Raw genomic sequence first — 20,468 nt, forward strand, 5'->3', positions numbered from 1 at the left:
CTATACTTAAATGATTTTCAGGGAACTTTCGGCAGTCTATTTTTTTTTTTTCCAAGTCTTTCCTCATATAACAGCTAATAAGACAACAGTATTTCGTAAATCTGCTGGAACTTATGACTGAATAGGCAGCCATAGCTTTACCTACACTAGACCATTCCTTCCTGAAAAAGTTAAAAGTGAGCTCAGCTGAACAGTACCCACCTGCTCTTCTTAGTTGGAAATGGTGCTTTGCCTTTACCAAAGGAACTGGGAAAGCAAACTGCCTCCCTTCTGATACTTTCCTAACTCAAGCAAAGAGTTAAATAGTGGAACTCACTTGTTGGTCAGGAATTAGAAAGACAAGCACAATAACTTGAGTATCAGTATTTTTCTGTATGCATATAAAAATTTTAGTTTTACCTTTCTTGTTTGGCTCCTTCAGATTCTGTCTGAGAAGCAGATTTATTCTTTTGCTGTTTTAGAACATTGTGAACACGGACTTTGTAGCTCTCGAATTCAGATGTAACAGATGCTTGTTCAGCCTATCACATAGAAAACAAAACGCTTAATAAGTTATGCTGTTGACTATTGCTCCCTTATTTCTCTAAAATGAAATGCATCTTATATTGAAAAAAAACCATTAAGAACCACTTGTTGCATTTTCTGCTTTTAAATGGATAATTAAAATTGTGACTACCATAACAGTTCATGTTTCTTTAGACTTTAATTAAATATCATAAAATGTGAAACTTGAGACACTGATTTTACCATACAGTATTAAAGAAAAAATACTTGCAAATTAAAGAAATTACTTTCAGCAGAGATTCACAAGCAAGGGGTTCTATCAAACAGCTTTAAATGAAGGCAAAGGTGAAGGAAAAAAAAAGGGATAATTCTGTTTTCCTTCTGTACTACCCAGGTGACAAAAATCTAATATGCCTTAAAGTTATGCATAATTTTGAGGAGTTAAGTCAGTCTTGTAATGGTAATACACAGCACAAGACATAATATTCTAGTTGAATGTAAGTGTGCTTGGTCTGTCTTCTCTTCTAAATTCAGCTGATACATGACTTTCTGCGGACATACAGAAAATTACCTCACAATATAGCTTCATCCTTGACTGTACACTATACAGCACAAATTATTCCCATCCTTCAAGTACTCATGTTGTATATTTTTCTAATAAAACACAGATGCAGATTTTCATTCTTGGATCTCAGAAGGTCATGGATTCATTAGTCATCTTTGAGATGGCTAAGATGCTGTCATGTCCAAGAGGAGGATTTTGGAAAGCTTCTCTTGCGCTGAACTGGTGAGTGAAATTCCATGGTGCTGACCCCAATTAGGCACTGCTCCAGCTTTTCTGGAGTCTGTAAGATTTGTGGGAATTTCTTTAAATTAATCATTCTCTTTTCTTCCAGTCAAACTATGTGAGCTAGAATAGTCTTAAGTCGTCAGGTAGACAGCCTTAAATGCCAGTATGAATTTTGCCTTCTAACCTACTATCTGCTTTCATGTCTGTCCTGGTTTCAGCTGGGATAGAGATAATTTTCCTTCTACTACCTGGTATAGCTTTACATTTTGGATTTAGTATGAGAAGAATGTTGATAACACACTGATGTTTTAAGTTGTTGCTAAGTAGTGTTTAGACCAAGTCAAGGATTTTTCAGCTTCTCCTGCCCAGCCAGCAAGAAGGCTGGAGTTTTTTTGAGAGGCTGTGTTCAACTGTTACTTATCTGCAGGATGCACACCTATCATACAAGAGGGGCCATAGTGCGATGCAGTAATCTCCATAAAGATAGTCTGAACATAACAGTCCTAGTATATTCTGAATCTGTCCATCTCCAATGCACACGCTAGGTTCCAGGAACATCTAACAGTGTCATATGGTCAAAACCCCAGAAATAATAAAAACCTCAGCAGTAGCATCAGTTTTACCTGTAGCTCAGCTACCAATTAAGAAGCTGGTCTTACAGCAGCATATTAAAAAGGTGCTTCCAAATTATTTTTCACAGTTATTTTTTTTTTTAAGTGGTATCTGTGTTAACTATTTTTATATGGAGCAAGTTATACTCCTTTTCTCTTTGTTGTTCCCCCCTTTTCTTTAAAGACTTCTGTTTTCCCCCGCCTTAGTGTATACTTGCTGATCATCTTGAATGAACTCCAACACCCTGCTACCACCGCAAGGTTTTTCCTACTGGAAATATAAGAGTGCAGTTCAGATGTTCTACCACAAGTGATACATGACAACCGGGACAGTCTGGCCTCTCCTCTGTACCACTCAAATACATTAAGCACTGAGATAACTCCCAATACTTGACAGACAAAAAGACAAAAGTGAAAGATCCTCAAAATATTTTTAGAGAAGCAGACAGTGAGTGCAGTAAGTCTCCCTTCTAAAGTCTCTAACATTACTTCTTCCACTAGAATACCTGGGCTGCTCTGCACTCTTCTTGCAAGGTTGCAATTTTTTGCTGGTAAGCACTCACTGTACGCTGGTGTTGCTCTGAAGAAGTTCGCAGGTGTTCCTGAACTTTATGCTTTTCTGATGTTAATACAGCCACTTGAATCTGAAAAAGTCAGTTGAAAACGTCACTGTGACAGAATTTTTTCTTCCCTCTCCAAGAGGGCATGCCACAGAGCACGTAAGATTCTACTATAGTAATTCCTGCACAGAACTGGTGAATATAAAGTTAAAATCCAACAAAAATAGAAGAAAAAAAATAGACTTGAGCTACAACGTACTTAATTAAAAAAAATATTTTTTTTTTTTTGAAGAGAGAATTGAACAGAAAATTACAGTGGTGGGGTGGCAGCATTTAAGAAAGCCAACACCTCTCCCTTCCCCTCCCTGCTACCTTTCGTTACCTTCAATTCCTATTCTGTCCAACCAACAAAATTTATACAGATGGACAACACTAGAGGTTTCTGATGATGCTGCACTCTTTTGTTTTTAAACTGAGCAACTTCCATTTTTAAAGAAATTATTCTAAAACATATCCCAGTTACAAGCTTCAAATTATGGAGTCCTCTCTTTTGGTGGAAAGGGAAAGAGGAAGAAAGGGTAAAGCTGTTTAAACAACATCACAAGGGAACAATTTGGGGAAAGCAGCAAAGAGACAGAACTCGTTCAAAAAAAACCCCAAAAACAAGTACCCAAGTCATAAAAATAACACCTTTTCGTTCTTCAGCCTATAGTCCATCTGCCCAGTACAAATCACACCCTTATTACGTATATAAGAAACCTTATACTAACAAAGAAGTGAAGTTTCTTGCCTTATAGGCTTCCACTTGTTGTTGACTGGCTTCCAGTTCCCCTTTTAATGATGCCTGCAACATCAGATGGTCATTCTCCTGCATGATAAAATTATCTGGTTATTAAAGCACCCCAGACCTCAGCAACTTAACAATTCAGTTACCAGTCCATTTTTTAAAAGTTAGTTTAAAAATGGAATACAAAGTCATTAACATCTGGACTTACAGCTTGTTTTGAATCAGCCAGTTCTTTTTTGGTTTTCACCAGGAGTTGTTTTATCTTGGCATTTCTTTCCTCATCCTGTTGCATAGTTGACTGAAGTGACTCTAATGCAGAAAACAGCAGTTATAGGCAAAGGAAACTTCCCCTCCTACATTTCCTTAAAAATATTGGAAAATATTTAAGCAAATTCTGACAGATTTCTTAAGAGCTGCAAACAAGTAGCTTACAGTAAGTTTAGTATCCTATTCCCATGTATCACAAAGATCTTTGAATAAATGAAACTGTTTTAATACTTACACTTAAGGATAGAAACAAAATTTTTAACCACGTTTTACGAGTGTGGTATGTCAGAAAGAAAACCCCTGTCAGTCACTGACTTTCAGAACTTATTATTAACTTAATCAGGTAAGAAATACAGTTTATCAGACAAGCAATTTGGCTCTTATTTTCTGAATACTAGATCAAGTGACTGATAACCTAGTAAAGTTTCCTTTATGGAAAGTAATTTTGACTATGTAACTGTTTAGTATTTCCTGCAAACCTTACTCTCACTCATCGACTTGAGAAGTTGTTTCTGAATTGTATTTTTTTACCATTACTAACCACACCATAGTGACTCTTGCTGTTTATAGTTTACTCACTTATTTCTTCCTGTAGTGTCTCTTGCTTCTGTTTCTGAATCCCAGTCTCTTGCTCGAGATCCTCTATTCTGCTGTCTTTATCACTAATCTTCTGATTAAGTTCTTTTACTAGCCTTTCATAATCAGCTATTTCCATATCCATCAGTGTACTCTTTTGAGCATCCTGCAAGGTACACACAATGAGGTTAGAGCTTACAATCTGCCTTGGCTGCTAAGAACTTTTTTTTTTTTTTTAATACAGTTAAAAAACTATATTGCCTATCTAACAAAAAACTTTACAACTATCCATATCCACAAGCAACACCCATCCATCAGGTTTCCACATCCTCAGTAAATAATCTGTTTTAAAACAAGAACCAGAAGCTTTGAAAAACCTGTTGCTAGTTTTAGGTTTTACCAGTAGGTATTTTGCAGATATTAGTTTACATCATATTCAGTCCTTACAAGGGCAGCTTCTGGATCGTGCACCATGTTAGTACTCCAGACATCTCAATTCTGTTCCTATTTCTACTCATGACAGGCCACATAACCCAAGCTAAACCAACCAACCAACCAAAAAATAAAAAAAAACAACAAACCAACCCAAAAGCATACATCAGCTCTCCAAACACAAAACCAGGGGTAAAAGCCCTCATGTTTTATCTTTTGCCAACCTTGGGCTTAAGACTCCTCACAACAGACAGGGAGGCATTCAACAGAGAAAGATGAGCCAAAATCTTTGGTAGTCCATTTAGCACTAACATGAACAGCAACTCTACCTTTCTGGCCAGCTCTAGCTCTTGCATAGTTTTCTGCAGATGTTTCTTTTCCTTCTGGAGTTGCATCTGAAGCTCCTCCATTTCTTGGAGAGCACCACTGTGTTCCTGAAATTTATATACTTGTCAATTATGCAGTCCAATTTCAAAATAGATGTCAGCATCTATTTACACTTACACACAAACTTAGGTTGTACAAAGTTTGTTTTTTTTTGTTTTGGGGTTTTTTTTTTTAGGAAATCACTGGGAACCAAAGAAAAACCCAGAAGATAATGAAGTGTTTTTTCACATTCTGTAACAATCCCCAATCTACTCTAAGTGGCAGTCTTGCAAAGTTCTTTCAATGAACAGACCAAGCCTTCAAAAAAGATTGAGTCAAATAACAATAAGAGAAAGAATGGAACTTGTTCTATAAAAACACAGTTTACAAAGGTTTGACACAAGTCACATCCAGTGAAAGTAATGCTTCAGCCCATTCACCATCTCTACAGAGTACTACCTTTGTTTTCTGTTCTTTCAGAAGCTTTTCAGCTTCTAGTTCTTTGTCAACCTTTGCCTTGGCTCTTTGTATCTCCAGTATCTGAGCTTCCAGCAGCTTAGCATTATGTTGAAGTGTTTCAACACGAGCCAGGAGGTCTTCATTAGCAGAGTGTAACTGATCATGCTGAAATGATCATAGTGGAAAGATAAAAATATAAGATGAATTTGCATATGACTTTGACAGATAAGATACTGTCTATATTTAAAAAAAACAAACACTGAATTCTATCCAACTCCCTTACAAACAGCACTCCTACAGATGAGTCTTGTCCATCTTAATTGTTTTAAACCAGATTAAGAAATAGGCTAAATTAAAGTCACTAGCACAGTTTGATTATTTTGTTCAGAGTTCATTTGTCCTGCTTTCTGTAAGATGGCTAGAATTACAAGAAATCTGAAAAAAATACCCCAACATTTATGCTTTCTGCAAAAATCACGTTCCTCCCACAATGATATACAATGTTTGAGTACATACTGCCCCACGTCAAATACAGCTGCTGTATTTACAAATAAATGATCATACTATTAATTCCTAGAAAAGACTTAACTGCAGCACCACCAAACCTTCAATGAGACTGTGTCAGTACATAGTAAGAACTCCTCCTGTATCTGGGCTATTTTTGCAATGATTTTAAAAGATTTAATTTTGACATCTTCAATGTTTTATCTCAGTCTCTATTATGCAGATTAAGAGCAAAGTATAAGTGAAAGAAGCTGCCAATTACCTAAACAGCATTTTTATTTACAAAATGCTTCATAACAAACTTGAAAAATTCAATGTCTGCATAATCAGCAGAATATATGCTACTATTTGTCATTTCTTCCTGTGCTATTCACTGGTAGCTTCTGTTTATAAGGAAACGGTGGCCTAGGTGGATCTTCAGTGTAATTATGTAAAAGGGCCTGGGACTTTAATCCTAAATCCCAAACCCATTGCAGTTAGCTTTGCAAAAATGTGTCTCACAGCTGCTTAATGCCATTTTAAACTCTTCTGAATGCCACTATAGTACTCTACAATGCATCCTAGAGTCTCATCCTTGTGAAAGATGCAAAAAACCCATAATTAATTCAGTACATTTAAACACTGTTGATCAAATAACAAAACCACGTTCTAAGAACCAGAAGGAAAAAATGTAACAGTTGAAGGTTACTGTACTTCATGAGAAGCATAGATGTGAAATCAGAGAAATAGTGCAACTTTGCTACTTTATTTTTGTATCTAGTACATGCAGCAGAGTTGTACCTTCAAATCAAGCCAGTGATCACCTACTCTTTTCTGTGAATTGACCTGGTGCAAATTAAGCCCTTTTTATTGAAAAAGCCAGACATTCTAGAAACATTTACCTTTGTCACAGCCCAGATAAGATATCAGATGTTGAAAAAAAACCCCACACCTGAATTTCAAGTCACTATCCAAAATGCACTTAGGTTATGAAACTATATATAGTAAACAATCACATGAATAAAACTTATGCTCAATAGGTAAAATAATTTTTACTGTAATTATCAATACATCAGACGCACATACAGAACTAACCTTCTGTGATGACGCCTGTAGCTGTCTTGTGAGGTCATCTATCTGACGTTCAAGATTATTTGCTCTGCCTTTTTCAGAATCCAGCTGTTCTCCTTGCTTATCATATTCCATCAAAAGATTCTTAACACAAACACAAAACCATAATTTTTTACCATATGCATTGCATAAGCACATTCTATACCTCACAAACTTACTTATCTTCCTAATATTTCAGCATATGAGTTGTCTTACTGCAACTTCAGAAATATCAGAATGAAATTAAAGCTATTGTTCCATTACAGGGTCTGGGAGAAACCCTTTTGAGTTCATGAAATTCTAGAATAATTCAGGTTATAGATGTGATCAGACCAGGTTACTCAGAACTTTCTCCAGTCAGGTCTTTCCAAGGACCTGCCTCCAAGAATGGAGATGGCACTACACCTCTGGGCAACCTGTTCCAAAGCTTGACCATCCTCATCGGTAAAAAAGTTTATCCATGTATCCAGTTGGAATCTCTCCTTTCAGTTTAGGACTACTATCTCTTATCTTGCACCGCTACTAATAACCTGACTGTATTTCCCTGATAATGTCTTCATAGGTACCGGAAAGCTGCTATTAGCTCCCTCTGAAGTCTTCTCCAGGCTGAGCAATTTCTCAGCCTTGTACATCACTTATTCAAGTCCCTTGACCATCCTGGTCACCCTCAACTGAAATCACTTCAGGTTATCAATGTCTTTCTTGTATTTGGGGGGAGGGGAAGGGACAAGACTGGTTGCAATACTCTCAATGATGTCACAGAATCATTTAGGTTGGAAAGACCCTTAAGATCATTGAGTCCAACTGTAAATCTAACACTGCCAAGTCCACCACTAAACCATGTCCTAAGCACCACATCTACGTGTCTTTCAAATACCTCCAGGGATGGTGGACTGAACCACTTCCCTGGACAGCCTGTTCCAATTCCTGACAACCCTTTTGGTGAAGAAATTTTTCCTAATATCCAACCTAAACCTCCCGTGGTGAAACTTGAATCTGTTTCCTCTCATCGTACCACTTGTTACTTGGGAAAAGAGAGCAACATCCACCTCACTACAGCCTCCTTTCAGGTAGTTGTAGAGAGCGATACAGTCTCCCCTGAGCCTCCTTTTCTCCAGGCAAAACAGCCCCAGTTCCCTCAGCTGCTCCTCGTAAATCTTGTGCTCTAGACCCTTCACCTTCAAGGGAGTGCTGACCAAAGAGAGATAATGACTTCCCTCGACCTACTAGCTGTACTCCTGTTCTTGCAGCCCAGGATGCTGTGGCCACCTTTGGTACCAGAACACAGTTTTCTCATTCTCAGTGCACTGCCTACCAAAATCCTGAAATTCTTTTCAGCAGTCACATGGTCCCCAGCTTGTATCAAGGAGTTCCTCTCTCCCATATGAAGAGCTTTGCATCTGTCTTTGCTGAACTTCAAAAGGTTTCTTTCAGCCCATTCCTCATGCCTGTCTAGGCCTCCCTGAATGGAAGTCCAGCCCTCAAGTATACTGACTGTACCCAATTAGAGATAATCTGAGAACTTGATGAATGTGTACTCCATCACCTTCTCCAGGTCACTGTTAAACATGACAGGTCCCAGCACAGATCCCTTTGGTACCCCATTTGTTACTGGCATCTAGTACAAGCTATTAATTGCTACTCTGAGCGAAACCATGCAACTATTTTTTTTTTATTTTTTAAGCACCCAATCAGTTGTTTCGACATTTAGATCGTAATGTCCTAGCACAGATACAAGAGTACTGTGAGAGAGCATCAAAAACCTTCCTAAAGTCAAGATAAGTGACATCCACCGTTCTCCTCTCATCCACAACTCCAACCATTTTATCATGGCAGGCAATCAGATTAATGGGACATAATTTACTCTGGTGAATCCCCAGTCACCTGCTTCTGCTTCGTGTGCCCAGAGACGTGCTCCAAAAGGACTCGGTCCAAGGGAATTGTTAGTTTATGTCTTTATGACTTCAGGACTTCTTAACTGATCCCTAATTTAATGTACTTTGAAGAATTCACAAGGATTTATGTTCTGCCTAAGCAACACATTATTTGATACATATGATGCTAGATTTAAAAGGTTTAAAAATACTACCCAGTAGAAAGGAAGTGCATTATTTTCTTCTGACAGCAGCCACACAGGTCTGTTACTAGAACCTTACGTTTCTTGATTTGGTTACTCAACTGCACTGACGTAATTTCTTTTACCAAACGTACTTGTGCAAATAAATAGCAATATACGTCCAGGCTAGGCTTCAAAAACAAGTATTTTCTGACAGTTAACTGTCTTTTGTAAATATAGTACTATTCTTACCTTATAGCTTTCAGCTCCTTGAATGACATCTTTCATTGAAGCAGACAACTGATCTTTTTCTGATCGAACCAACTCCAATTCTTCCCTCAGAGTCTGCATCTTATTACAAAGAAGAGTATGTCATTAAAACAGAACCCCACATACAGAATGTTCTTCATATTAAGAAGCAGTCAGGATACCTCTTTTCTGCTGGCATCTAATTCTTTCTTTGCTTTCACAGCAACCACCTTAATTTTATTTAGCTTCTCTCCTTTTTCTGCAGATTCTTTTTCCAGTCTTCCTAAAATAAATAAATAAGAAAGTGAAAAAATATGCCTCCCCTCTCCCCCAAGAAATGAAATTAAATGAAATTCAATTAGAACACAAATATCAGCATGAGTTTGAAACAAAATAAAATATAAAGCAGGGGGAGATGTTCAAATGCTTAATTCAGTTAAGCATTTAAATTTAATTTGAAGCTAGAACACCCAGCTGCACACACAACTTAGGGACAATCTTTCTCTTTTTTAGAGGCTTCCATTACAGTTAACGTCAAAAGCCATATTCCTGTCTACTTCTACATACAGTTATAACAACTCAGAACCATTCACTTTCTAATGCATTGGGATAACTGCAATGAAGCAACAGTAGTTTTGGCCAAGTGTTGCTTTCCTCTCCCCTTGGCAGCCTTCTCATTGACAGGATTATTTCCTGTATTTAAAAAAATAAAGATGAAATCCACTACACTGTTTACAGCCAAATGTTCGCAGGAAGAAGACACCTTAAGAAATATCAAATGAAAACCAACTTAAGACTGCTAACAATATTTTTAAAGCCTTAATGGAAAGAATATTGTAGGAAGTTGCACTGATATCTACTTCCCCACCTTCCTTGGCCTGTAGGACATACAGGACAATTATGTGTAGAAAGAAAAACTAACAATCCAAAACCCCAAAACTGTTTACATAAAAGAGAACAGTGAGAAAGATACCAATTTTTTCTTGAAGCTCTGCTACTGAAGACTGTTGATCAGTTTTCTCAGTCAATGTCTCCATTAAATTCTGTATTATAAACAAAGATATAAGTATTACAAAAGTTTCTTTGTGATATCTGTGTTTCCCCTAACAAGCCACCAGAAGTTTCAGCTACAGCTGGACTGTGTCTACATTCTTACTACCAAGAAAGTCTTTATGTGCAATTTCGTATCAGTTTGGTAACTCAAAAGCATATTTATGTTGAAAGGAAAACATTCCAACCTTTTAACAGCTGCTTTCCATCCTGTCCGAGGACAAAAAAATGGGAGACCATTAATTCTGCAGCTGTCAGTTTTACATAACCATCAATTCCCAGGACCTGAAGTTAGGAGTAGCTAAGGCAGATCAAGCAGGAGTTTTGTTTGAGATGGAGATCATAGAAAGTTAGAGGTGAAAGATTATGAGGTCAGTTAGTCCATCTAGTTAAATGATCACTTTGAGGGATATCAATAGGAAGAGAGGTTCAAGTACAAGCAACTTTTCTCAAAATAGCACTATGACTGGATTTGTTTGGTTGGTTTTGTGTTTGGGGTTTTTTTTTCCTGGGGAGAGGGAGGGGATTCTGAGGTGCTAAGAAACTCAGGAACATGTGCTTTCTAGAAGGGAAACTCACTTTGAGGCCAAGGAAAAAAAAAGAATTGAAAGTATTTTTTGAACCTTAATTCTGAAGACTTTAGAGGTTTAGTCTGTATACTTCAATAACAAAATATAACCTTTAGAGAACTCAGTTCGTCTTTCACATTTCTAAGTTCAGTTTCCTTTTGTTCCAGAATGAAATTTAAGTTGTCTTGTTTTTCTGGTCCTTTTTGCTGTTCCTGTATTTGACTTTCATAAAAAGCAAGTTTTTGAGTGATCTCATCAATATTAGCTAAAAGATCTTGATTTTCAATCCTTGTTTTTTCACTGGCATTCTTCAGCTCCTGGATATCATGTTGAAGCGCTTCTTTTTCAGACAACACTCCTTCCAGTTCTTCTCTCAAGAGATCCTTTTCTTTTTCAAAATCCTGAATCAGGGATCTATGTTCTGTATATTGAGCTGCATTTTCTTCCTCTAGTCTCTCAATTTCCCGCTGCAAATGAAGAACTTTCTCCTCATTCTGTAGAGCAAGGCACTGCTCTTCTTTCATTTTTGCAAGGCATTCATTTGCAATTTGTAACAAGTTAAGAGAATCATATTCCTCATTAGAATCTGAAACACTGGACCCCACTTGCTCAACTAAGTGGTACAGCTGAGTTCTTACAAGGGATCTGTGTGCTTGTTCACTTTCAAGTAATGTTGATATATGGTCTTTTTCCGCAGTCATCATTTGTAATTTTTTTCCTAAGTTTTCAGACTGCCCTTTCAACACTTGCCAACCATCTTTTTCGGATGTAATCTTTTCCAGCTCTTCACTTAATTTGTCTTTTTCCTGAATGATTTTCCTGTTTTCCTCACGAAGAGTACATGCTTCAGATGAAAGGTTCTCTCTTTCACGCACTAGAGATTCAATCTGGTTTTCCAGTTGCTCTAGCATTTGAGCATTTTCACTCTTCCTAGTTAAAGCTTCATTCAGTTTCCCCATTAATTGCTCCACCTTTTCCTTCAGGTCGCTGTTGTAGTGGTTAGCAACATCTACTTCTTGCTGAAGTTCCTGAACTTTTCCTTGTTCTTGCTTGTACCTTTCCTGAAGGGTTTCTCTCTCTTCACCCAAGCATTTTAGTTCATTTAAAATACTCTTGTTTTGATCAGTAAGAGCAATGATATTCTCTTCCAGTTCTTTCACAGCAGTCTCTTTTTGGTTGATGGAGCATGTTATTGTGTTATTCTCCTCCTGAAGACTAACAATTTTACATTTAAGTTCTTCTATCTCTAGCTGATTAGATGACAATTTTTCTGTTTCTTCCTGGAGGCGATTCACAGTTTCAAGAAGAACATCCTTTTCATTGAAAGCAGCTCGGAGTTTCTGTTGCAGTTCACTGACATCAGAGGCTTGCTGCTGTCTCATTGATTCAAACTCCTGGCTGATCTTTCCAGCAGATTCTCCTAGCTCAGTCTGTAGGGTTTCCATTGTTTCTCTCAGGCTGTTGTAATTGGACACTGCTTCTTCCTTCTCCTGAGTTAGCTTTTCAAGTTGTTCTCTAAGTTCCTGCATTTCAAAAACTAATCCCATCTTTTCTTTTTCAGAACCAGATAATAAAGTTTCATTTAGTTCAGAAATTTCTCTCTTATGTTGCTCTTTCAGAGTTTGAGTCTCTAACTTATGCTCTTTTATGGTGGTTTCACAGTGCTGTCTTGCTGCTTGAAGCTCCAGTTTTAGTTTTTCGATTACACAACAGTAGTCTTCTTTAGTAAGCTGCAATTCATTTATCTTAAAGTCCAAGTCTTCCCGCTCATGGAAGTACTCATCCTTTATGCGATGGATTTCCTCCTCCAGTTTTAGTTTAACGTTACTCATGTAAGTTAACTCATCTTTTAATATACTATGTTGGGACTGAAGGTCCTCTAAACTATGCTCCAAGTGCCTAATCTTTTCTTCCATTTTCACTTCTACACAAGGTTCTTCTTGTATATCTACAACACCCATCTTGTTTTCTACATTTTTATTTAAGACTTCTCTCAGTTGCTCCAAGTCATATTCACGCTGGTCAGTACGAGCACACATTTCATCCTTTGCATTTTTCTCTTTCATTAAGCTCTCCTCTGCCACACTGTGCTGTAACTGATTTATCTGATTTTGCTTTTCTTCATTTTCTTTAGATGATATTTCTATCTGATGCATCAACTCTGACACCTCTTCCTGATGGGCAATTTTTAATTTTTTAAGCTCTTCATTCAGATTTTTTATTTCATTGTGGTAACACTGAGAGTTGCTTTTAATAGTTTCTTGCAGATTTGTCACTTCTCTGTTTTTGTCTTCATTCACTGCTTCCAACTGCTTGCTCAGACACAAAATTTGCTCCTCATAAGTAGATTTCATTCTTTGGACATCATCTTGTAATCTTTTAACTTCTTTTTGACTATCGCTGTGACGTTCAATCTGTTCCACCAGACCCATTTGTTTCTTCACTTGTTCCTCTAATTCCATTTTCAGCTTTGTTAAGTCCTCATTGTGTTTGCATTGTGCATTTGCTAATTCACTCTTCAGAGCTTTTATTTCTTTCAGAGAGTCAATACTTGATTGCTCCAGTTGCTTCTGCAATTCTTCCGTCTTGGCCACTGCAGCCTAAACAAACATGCAAGTTATTAAATACTGGTAATTTAGCACACAGAATTTCCAAATAAACTGTTTACAATAACGACTTAGAAGATTTCGGAGTCCTTAGTTTTAAGAATTGCTTAGTTTTTAAATTTCTAACTATATTAGGACAACTCAATTCAGAAGACACTACAAAGTACAAAGAAGTTTGCAGAATGAGAAAGAAAAACAAAGTCTCAAATCATGTTTACCAGCATAATTTCACAAAATGGTTATGATACAATTTGGCTTTAGCAACTATTCTGATAATGTATTAAAGACCAAATTACTTTTAGTGCATCAAATTCAAGTATCTGGAAAATAACAGTGTTCATCAATTGCAAGCAATTCACTCTTCACTTTATTATTAATTGAGATTACTGACATAATATAGATGCCTGGGCTGACAGGCTCCCTCCTATGAATATCTGAATGTAAACCTCATATTTCCCATGGAAAGACAGAGCTGACTGAAGCCATCACATACGTAGGCTACTAATGCACAGACTGAATTATTTTGAACAGCTGTGGATCTAGCCGGTGCATATAAGAACTTTATATTTATTGTCAATCGTATAAAAACTATAAATTAGGGGGTACAGAGAAATATGCTTTAACATACGAAGCCTTTAGATTATTTTTTTAAGGTAAAGCAGAACCCAGGTAAGTGAAGAAAAATATTAAAGTAAAATACTCAACAAGCAAAACTAGAAAACAAACATAATTCTGAAATATTTTAGTAATGTTCTATTGCTCATTTCAGTACCTCTGCTTCTTGCTTTCTTTGAATATTTTCTTTTTTCAGAGCCACGCACTGCTGCTGACTTTCAGCTTTTTCCAGAAGTACAACATCCAGTCTTTCTGTGAGAGCCTAATTTTAAGGGAGAAAGATCACTGAAAGAAGGGTTTCTTAACAATGCAAGCCTGAACAATTTTTGCACACTGTAGGAACTCACATATTGGTCATGACTTTTTTTGTCAATTAAACAGATCAGTCTGATTTGAAAAGTTACTTTCAGCCCAAATATGACAGATATGGAATACATAGACTAAAACAATGATCCTGAGTAATAGGTCCTCTTCAAAATTGTATTTCTGATCAGCTAATTTTTATCACCAGGTTGGGGGGGGCGGGGGGCCTCCCCTTCTGTAGAAAGAAATCCCCATCCAATTGATTAAAAACAATTTTCCAGTTGATAAATTCCTCCTCACTACAATTTTCACTTTCATATGCCCTTACTTTGAGAAAGACAGATGTTCTTGCCACTTAAAAAAAAATTGCAGTTACTTTCCTAAAAGTATTTCTTGAGACATGCAACTTTATGTGTTTCTGATCTCATCAAATGACTGTCTCAGAAATTTTCTACATGGCTGAAGTCTTTCTGCAGTGGTCATTCTAAAATAAACAAAAGCCTGTCTCACCAGCTACACAAGGAAAAAGGTTTCCTGAGGAAATGGTACTATTCTGTACTCCTCATCACAGAACTGATAGTGTCTTCTGAGAATTGGAGTGAGGATGTGGGGGGAGGAAGAAAAAGAGATAATTTAGGAAGTGTCTTTAATTCCTGAAAATTTATACATTCAATTTGAATAATAGTTTTAAAGCTATTTACCAAATTATTTCTGGAGATTTATTTCAGCTAAAATTATGTAATACATTAGAAACCCATTACATGTTCGTACCTGAATAATATCATCAGCTCCTCCAGTAGCTGCTTTAGATCTGAGTTCTTCAATTTCTTTCTCTAGTTCTTAAAAAAGTATAGAAATTTCACAGCATGAATTGATGCTCCATCACAGTAGCAAATTACTAGTAAATCCAGTGCCTAACAACACTCCTAGCCAAATCAGATATGCCTTTTACTTCATCAATTTTTGTTTGTTAGCGAGTCATAGAAAGGGCTAATGGAAAGAAAACATTCAGTACTACTTCTCCAGTCCTGACATTTAGCATGGTTTCCTGAGGAAGCAAAGCTTCCTTGTTTGGGTAGAGGGACAACAGATAGAAATTCTTTTGATGGTTGTCTTACCTTCTATTTCATGATCAATTTAAGCCAGAGGAAAGACATTCAGTTCCTGCTGGTTCGCTAAAAATAGGCAGCAGGTAGAAGAACAAGATCTTATGAATAACTCCACTGAAGAAAAGCCTAGTAAAGACCATCCCTATCCTTATTGTTTTGCTGGGGAGCTACCAGCAGTCAGCATTAACTGTAACTCCAAACAAGGGAAAGTGACACCAGTCCAAGTAGTGGGCCACTGGAGGAAAAGGGACAGCAGAGAGGAGAGGGACAGCACATGAGAGCACAGATTTACACTTTTAGGGGGTTAACACAAAATTTAGTTTGGTATATTTTACAATTTCTTGTTAAAGAAGCAAATGATCAAATACGAAGTAGCTAACTATTTTAAAGAACCCATTGTACTCTACAACGGTACTAATTATGCAAAAATCTATCAGGGACATTCCCCCTCCCCTCTGCTTCCTGAAAAGCAATAGGCATCCCTGCAACCAATATGGGGAACAGACAATGACAAATCCCACTTCAACTCTTGCACAAAGCTACAGTATTCCATCACGCCATACTGCCAGATCAAAATTAATTTAACACCTGACAAAAGCAATGCTTTTTTTTCTTCCCTTCCTTGCTCTAAGGACTTCAGTTCTTATCCTCCCACAAAAAATAGTGAAATTGCAGAAAAAAAAATCTAGGATATTTGCCTAGAATTGAAATCTACCTAGCAAAAATATGCAGTGATATTAGGAAAGGTCAGATAGTGCCAAGCATTAAGGCAAAAATTGTTCTCCTTCCAGTAAGGTACCTGTGCATCTTGACTTCACTTTCTGTATAAGCATCACTTGCTTTTTTGCAAACTTGATGAGATCTTCTTTGGGCAATGTGTCCAGCTGTAAAAAAGTACATATTAGAGAAACCAGCTTCCTCTGATCCAGAGGTAAACAGAAAACAGCATTTTGGCATCTGACTTCCAAGAAGTTAAATTTTAGGGCAAGAAACTGTCTTACCACACATTTGCAAGAAGAATAACAGTCCAAGCTACTGCCATTCTGTTATCCAAATCTGTTATTTCAAGTGCAATAGCAGAAACTACTCCTAATTCTGTACTTGTCTGAAATCATTCTAGAGCACACAACTGGGCAGCATCAGTTTGACAAGAAAACTGAGTTGGGAAGAGTTACGATTCAGTAATACAATTTTAACAGTGCTTTGAATATAGCATGTTGACCTAACATTGACGCTGTTTAAATTTACTTGTAACATATGCGAAGAAGTCTGTGTACATTACAAACAGACTACTGCCAAAACTGGATGCTACTAATCTTTTATCAAATATTATAACAGGAAGTGAACATATCAATACGAGATCTATTTTTCCCCGTGTTTTCCAAACCACCTTAGCCTAGTGTTAATAAATCAGTTTGTCAAGCAGTCTAGAAGACAGGAAACTGTTTAAAATTATCTTTATGTCTTCCTATTAGTCACGGCTTGCATGCTAAGCTGTAACCCTTTCAACTACTGCTATCCAAATAGATTTGTGAGGACTGATTACCTTTGATTTGCCTGATCCTGGTGTGACAGAAGACGCCACCATCTCTTGCCCAGCATCTTGAACCTGCAACAAAATAATGCACAATCTGTGGTAACTGAACTTTTTAACGTAAGACTAGTGAAGAAACTAACTGAAAGTCTGCAAACACTGAGAATAACTGAATATAGTGAGAGCTAACTAGTAGGACTAGTCAGAAGGACAGTGGAAAAAAATTCAGTAGAGATCTATCATGATTAGTACAACAGCAGAATAGAAAACTCCTGATTTCCAAACCAGTATGATCTTATGATTCCATTACTGAACTGACATCTAGGGTTGATAGACTACTGAAAAATCATTTTATTTACAAGAGGTTACAAAGGCGTGACTCACTACCTTGTTCTTAAAAGACTCATTAAAAAAGGCATGAATGAAAAAAACTTGTAGAGGAATAGCAATTACATCAAACTTTGGGAACTTGTGAACCACATATATCCCTCAACTTACTTTCTTTCTTTCTTAAACACACTGATTGTCACTAAAAAAGTTGGTCTAACAAATATATTTGAAAAGACTCCACAAAGGCAGGGCTCTTTTGAACAAAATATAACCCTCCCTCCCCCCAGCTTTTTTTTTTTTTTTTTTTTTTGAACACACTGGTTAGCACTAGAAGTGCTGTCCTGACAAAGATATTTGAAAAGGCTCCGCAGATTCCGGGCTTCCTGTTTCTAACATACACGCATGATACGTTCTGCTGTAAACTTCCACAGATCTAATCTGGGAGACTTTATCTTACTTCACAGTGTTTTACATGAGATATGCTTACCTACACTCAGGAACATGAAGAAACACACATAAGTAAGATGGGGCAAAGGAAAGGGGAACACACACTTCCAAAATATTAAGGGTAGCATTTCCAAGCTTTGACCTTTACCCTGCTTTTTACTTCATACCATCATATGTGTATGTGTATAAAAGTGAAGGGGTGTATATATAAATATTTGTATTTTAATGTATCTACATGTTTGTGTGTGTGTGCGCACATGCATATATTTATACACACATACCTTCACTTTTATTTTGCTACTCTCTTTATTCTGACAAAAAAACCCCTTATAATAGAAACTAAAGAAAAAACAGACTGGATCTAAACACTACTAGAATGGAGAATCACTAACAATGTAGAGAGAACAGCTGATACAGATAATAAGAAAGGCCATCATTAGAAATATGAGTTCAAGCACAGACCAAGGACAAAGGCAGTTACAGTTATCTCTCTCTGTATCACATGGGCTAGAGTTTGGGTTTTTTTGAGATGGCAAAAGCAAGCTTCTTAGAAAATAATGTGCCTGATAAACATAAATACAGCATAAAACAACCCTCAAACTACAAAGCTAAAGTTTCAGATCTTCTTGGTATGCAAAAATTTGTCAACATTTACATTCTTAATATTTCAGCACTGCAATTAGAGAAAGACTGTCACTACAAGCAGTATGCTTACACAGTATAATTAAGTACAACAAATTGCATGTACTGTTTAGAAAATGATAGCACATGTGTCTCCATACTACAGTAAGGTCAGATGAATCTACACATTACTTTTACTCTCCTTTAAGCTAACAGGCAGAGAAGCAGAACTATGTATCATCTAAGACAATGCATCCAGTTTTGCTGTTCTGGTAACAAAAACTGAAAGCAGCTCGTGTAGAGGGCTTCACCCATTTGAATTAGAAGAACGAGGAAGATGAGTTACTACTAAACTTTCCATTGATTAGTGCAGCCGAGCTGTGAGCCAGCAGATAGTACGTACACTTCTAAGCACAACACTGAATCCTGCAAGGATTCTCAAGTTTCTATAGCACCGTTCTGAAATCAGGGTATGCTTCCATACTTTACTGAGATACACAGATAGATAGGTAATTTTTTTAATTTAAAGCCTACTTTATCTATATTAAGGTGTCTCCAAGCTACAGTTTAGCATGTTCTGTGTGTTTTAATTGCTATCTATGCCTTACTTTTGCAGTAGCCAAATATACTCTGAGAAAGCCTAACTGATGCATAAACGCAGTATATTAAACCTTGACATGAACTGTGGCAGTAGTGACCGTTACCAACAGCAACTTTCTGACCAGTGTGCAACTTGTAGACATCACCAACTCTAATCATACCCAGTCATGCCAAAGCTCCAGCAAACAGAGGCATAGTTAGAACACACGCAGGTCAGAAGCTACCAGGAGAGTTAATTTCACGTATGAATTTTAAACGCTTCGACATTGCCTCTGGATTTGCTGCGGCGGTTATGAAAGCCACGCTGGATGCGTGTACTTCAATGACTTCGTTTGCTTGCGCTGGCAGGCGATTCATAGCTGGCGTGCTGTTAACGCATCAGGTCACCTCAGCGGAAAAGGAACGCTTGTTCACTCGTGGGTATTTTTAAAGAGTCAACCACCCAACACCTTCACTGTATGTCATCTGAGCGTTTCTTGAGTCAGCACCGGCTGACATCCCCCCCCCCCCCTCCCCCCAACCAGGACGACATCTCCACCTTCAAGCAGCCGGCACTGAAGCTCGCACGGCCGCAGGGGGTTGGGGGGGACGGACGGACAGGCGGGGAGGAGGCGAGGAGGGGGGGGGGGTGGGGAGCAGCGGTTCTCGGGCTACCCCGGCCGCCACACCGGCCCCGGGGCAGCAGCCCCGGCGGCGGGGCCTGAGGCGATCGGCGATCGGCGCTTCCCGCCTCTCCCGCGCGCTGACAGCCGCCCGCTCAACGGCCGCTGCCGGCGCGCGACCCGCGGGGAGGAGGGGGAGGGCGGGAGGGGGGCTGGCGCGCGCTTCCCCCCCCGCCCCAGCCCAAGGTCACGCGCCCCCTCCGATAACGGACACCACCACCCCACCCCCCCCGGCTCCGCGCTCCCTCTCCCCCAAGCCTCGCCGGCGGCCCCGTTACCTCCATGGCGGGCTGCAGGGGCGGGGAGATCGCGGCAGCGGCGGCGGCTCCGCAGCCGCTGTCAGCGCCGCTACATCCTCCCCGAACCACTTCCGCCTCCGTCATCCCCGCACGCCGGGAACGCAACACCTCCCCCCGCCCAGAGCTGGGTTTAGAGGACGTCAGTCACCTGAGCCCCGCCCCACTCAGGGCCCGGCCACGCCCCCTCCCGGGGTCCGGCACCGCCCCCCTTGCACGCGCTGGCGGTGGCGGTTGAGCGCCTCAGCGGCGGCCGTGAGAGAAGCTGCCGAGCAAACGTCTCCTGACAGGATTTCTGCCCGTCGCCAGGCCGCTTCGGTGGCCAAACCGACCTGAACGGTGGCTTAAGGCAGGAGGTGCCGGTAACCCTGCCAGCCGCCCGCTCTCCGTCTAATAAGAAGGGCACGGGGGAAGGGGTACGGCTACTACGCGACTGCACCCCACCGTTTCCTATTCCCGAAGGGCTCCTGAGGGGT

General features: G+C 38.9%; 1 protein-coding gene across 3 annotated transcripts in view; it reads right to left on the reverse strand.

Annotated features, from left to right (window-relative positions):
- The window catches only part of GCC2 (GRIP and coiled-coil domain containing 2), a 31,661-nt gene extending 11,582 nt beyond the window's left edge, over nt 1-20,079 (reverse strand). Inside the window, exons 1-18 of one of the 3 annotated variants that reach the window (XM_049834108.1) lie at nt 19,975-20,054; nt 19,196-19,421; nt 17,049-17,111; nt 16,302-16,386; nt 15,165-15,232; nt 14,248-14,352; nt 10,980-13,469; nt 10,224-10,293; nt 9,433-9,533; nt 9,254-9,352; nt 6,931-7,050; nt 5,353-5,517; nt 4,857-4,961; nt 4,099-4,261; nt 3,461-3,561; nt 3,256-3,333; nt 2,412-2,549; nt 400-521 (exon numbers count right to left, since the gene is read on the reverse strand). In XM_049834108.1, the coding sequence (XP_049690065.1) occupies nt 400-521; nt 2,412-2,549; nt 3,256-3,333; nt 3,461-3,561; nt 4,099-4,261; nt 4,857-4,961; nt 5,353-5,517; nt 6,931-7,050; nt 9,254-9,352; nt 9,433-9,533; nt 10,224-10,293; nt 10,980-13,469; nt 14,248-14,352; nt 15,165-15,232; nt 16,302-16,386; nt 17,049-17,090 (4,052 nt within the window). In that variant the 5' untranslated portion in view covers nt 17,091-17,111; nt 19,196-19,421; nt 19,975-20,054. Of the gene's footprint in view, nt 1-399; nt 522-1,092; nt 1,350-2,411; nt 2,550-3,255; nt 3,334-3,460; nt 3,562-4,098; nt 4,262-4,856; nt 4,962-5,352; nt 5,518-6,930; nt 7,051-9,253; nt 9,353-9,432; nt 9,534-10,223; nt 10,294-10,979; nt 13,470-14,247; nt 14,353-15,164; nt 15,233-16,301; nt 16,387-17,048; nt 17,112-19,195; nt 19,422-19,974 lie in introns of those variants that run through there. The other 2 variants (XM_049834107.1, XM_049834109.1) reach the window with 2 other exon arrangements.
- Between the last annotated feature and the right edge of the window lie 389 nt (nt 20,080-20,468).

The sequence above is a fragment of the Accipiter gentilis genome, chromosome 31, assembly GCF_929443795.1.
Source record: "Accipiter gentilis chromosome 31, bAccGen1.1, whole genome shotgun sequence".
NCBI lineage: Eukaryota > Metazoa > Chordata > Aves > Accipitriformes > Accipitridae > Astur > Astur gentilis.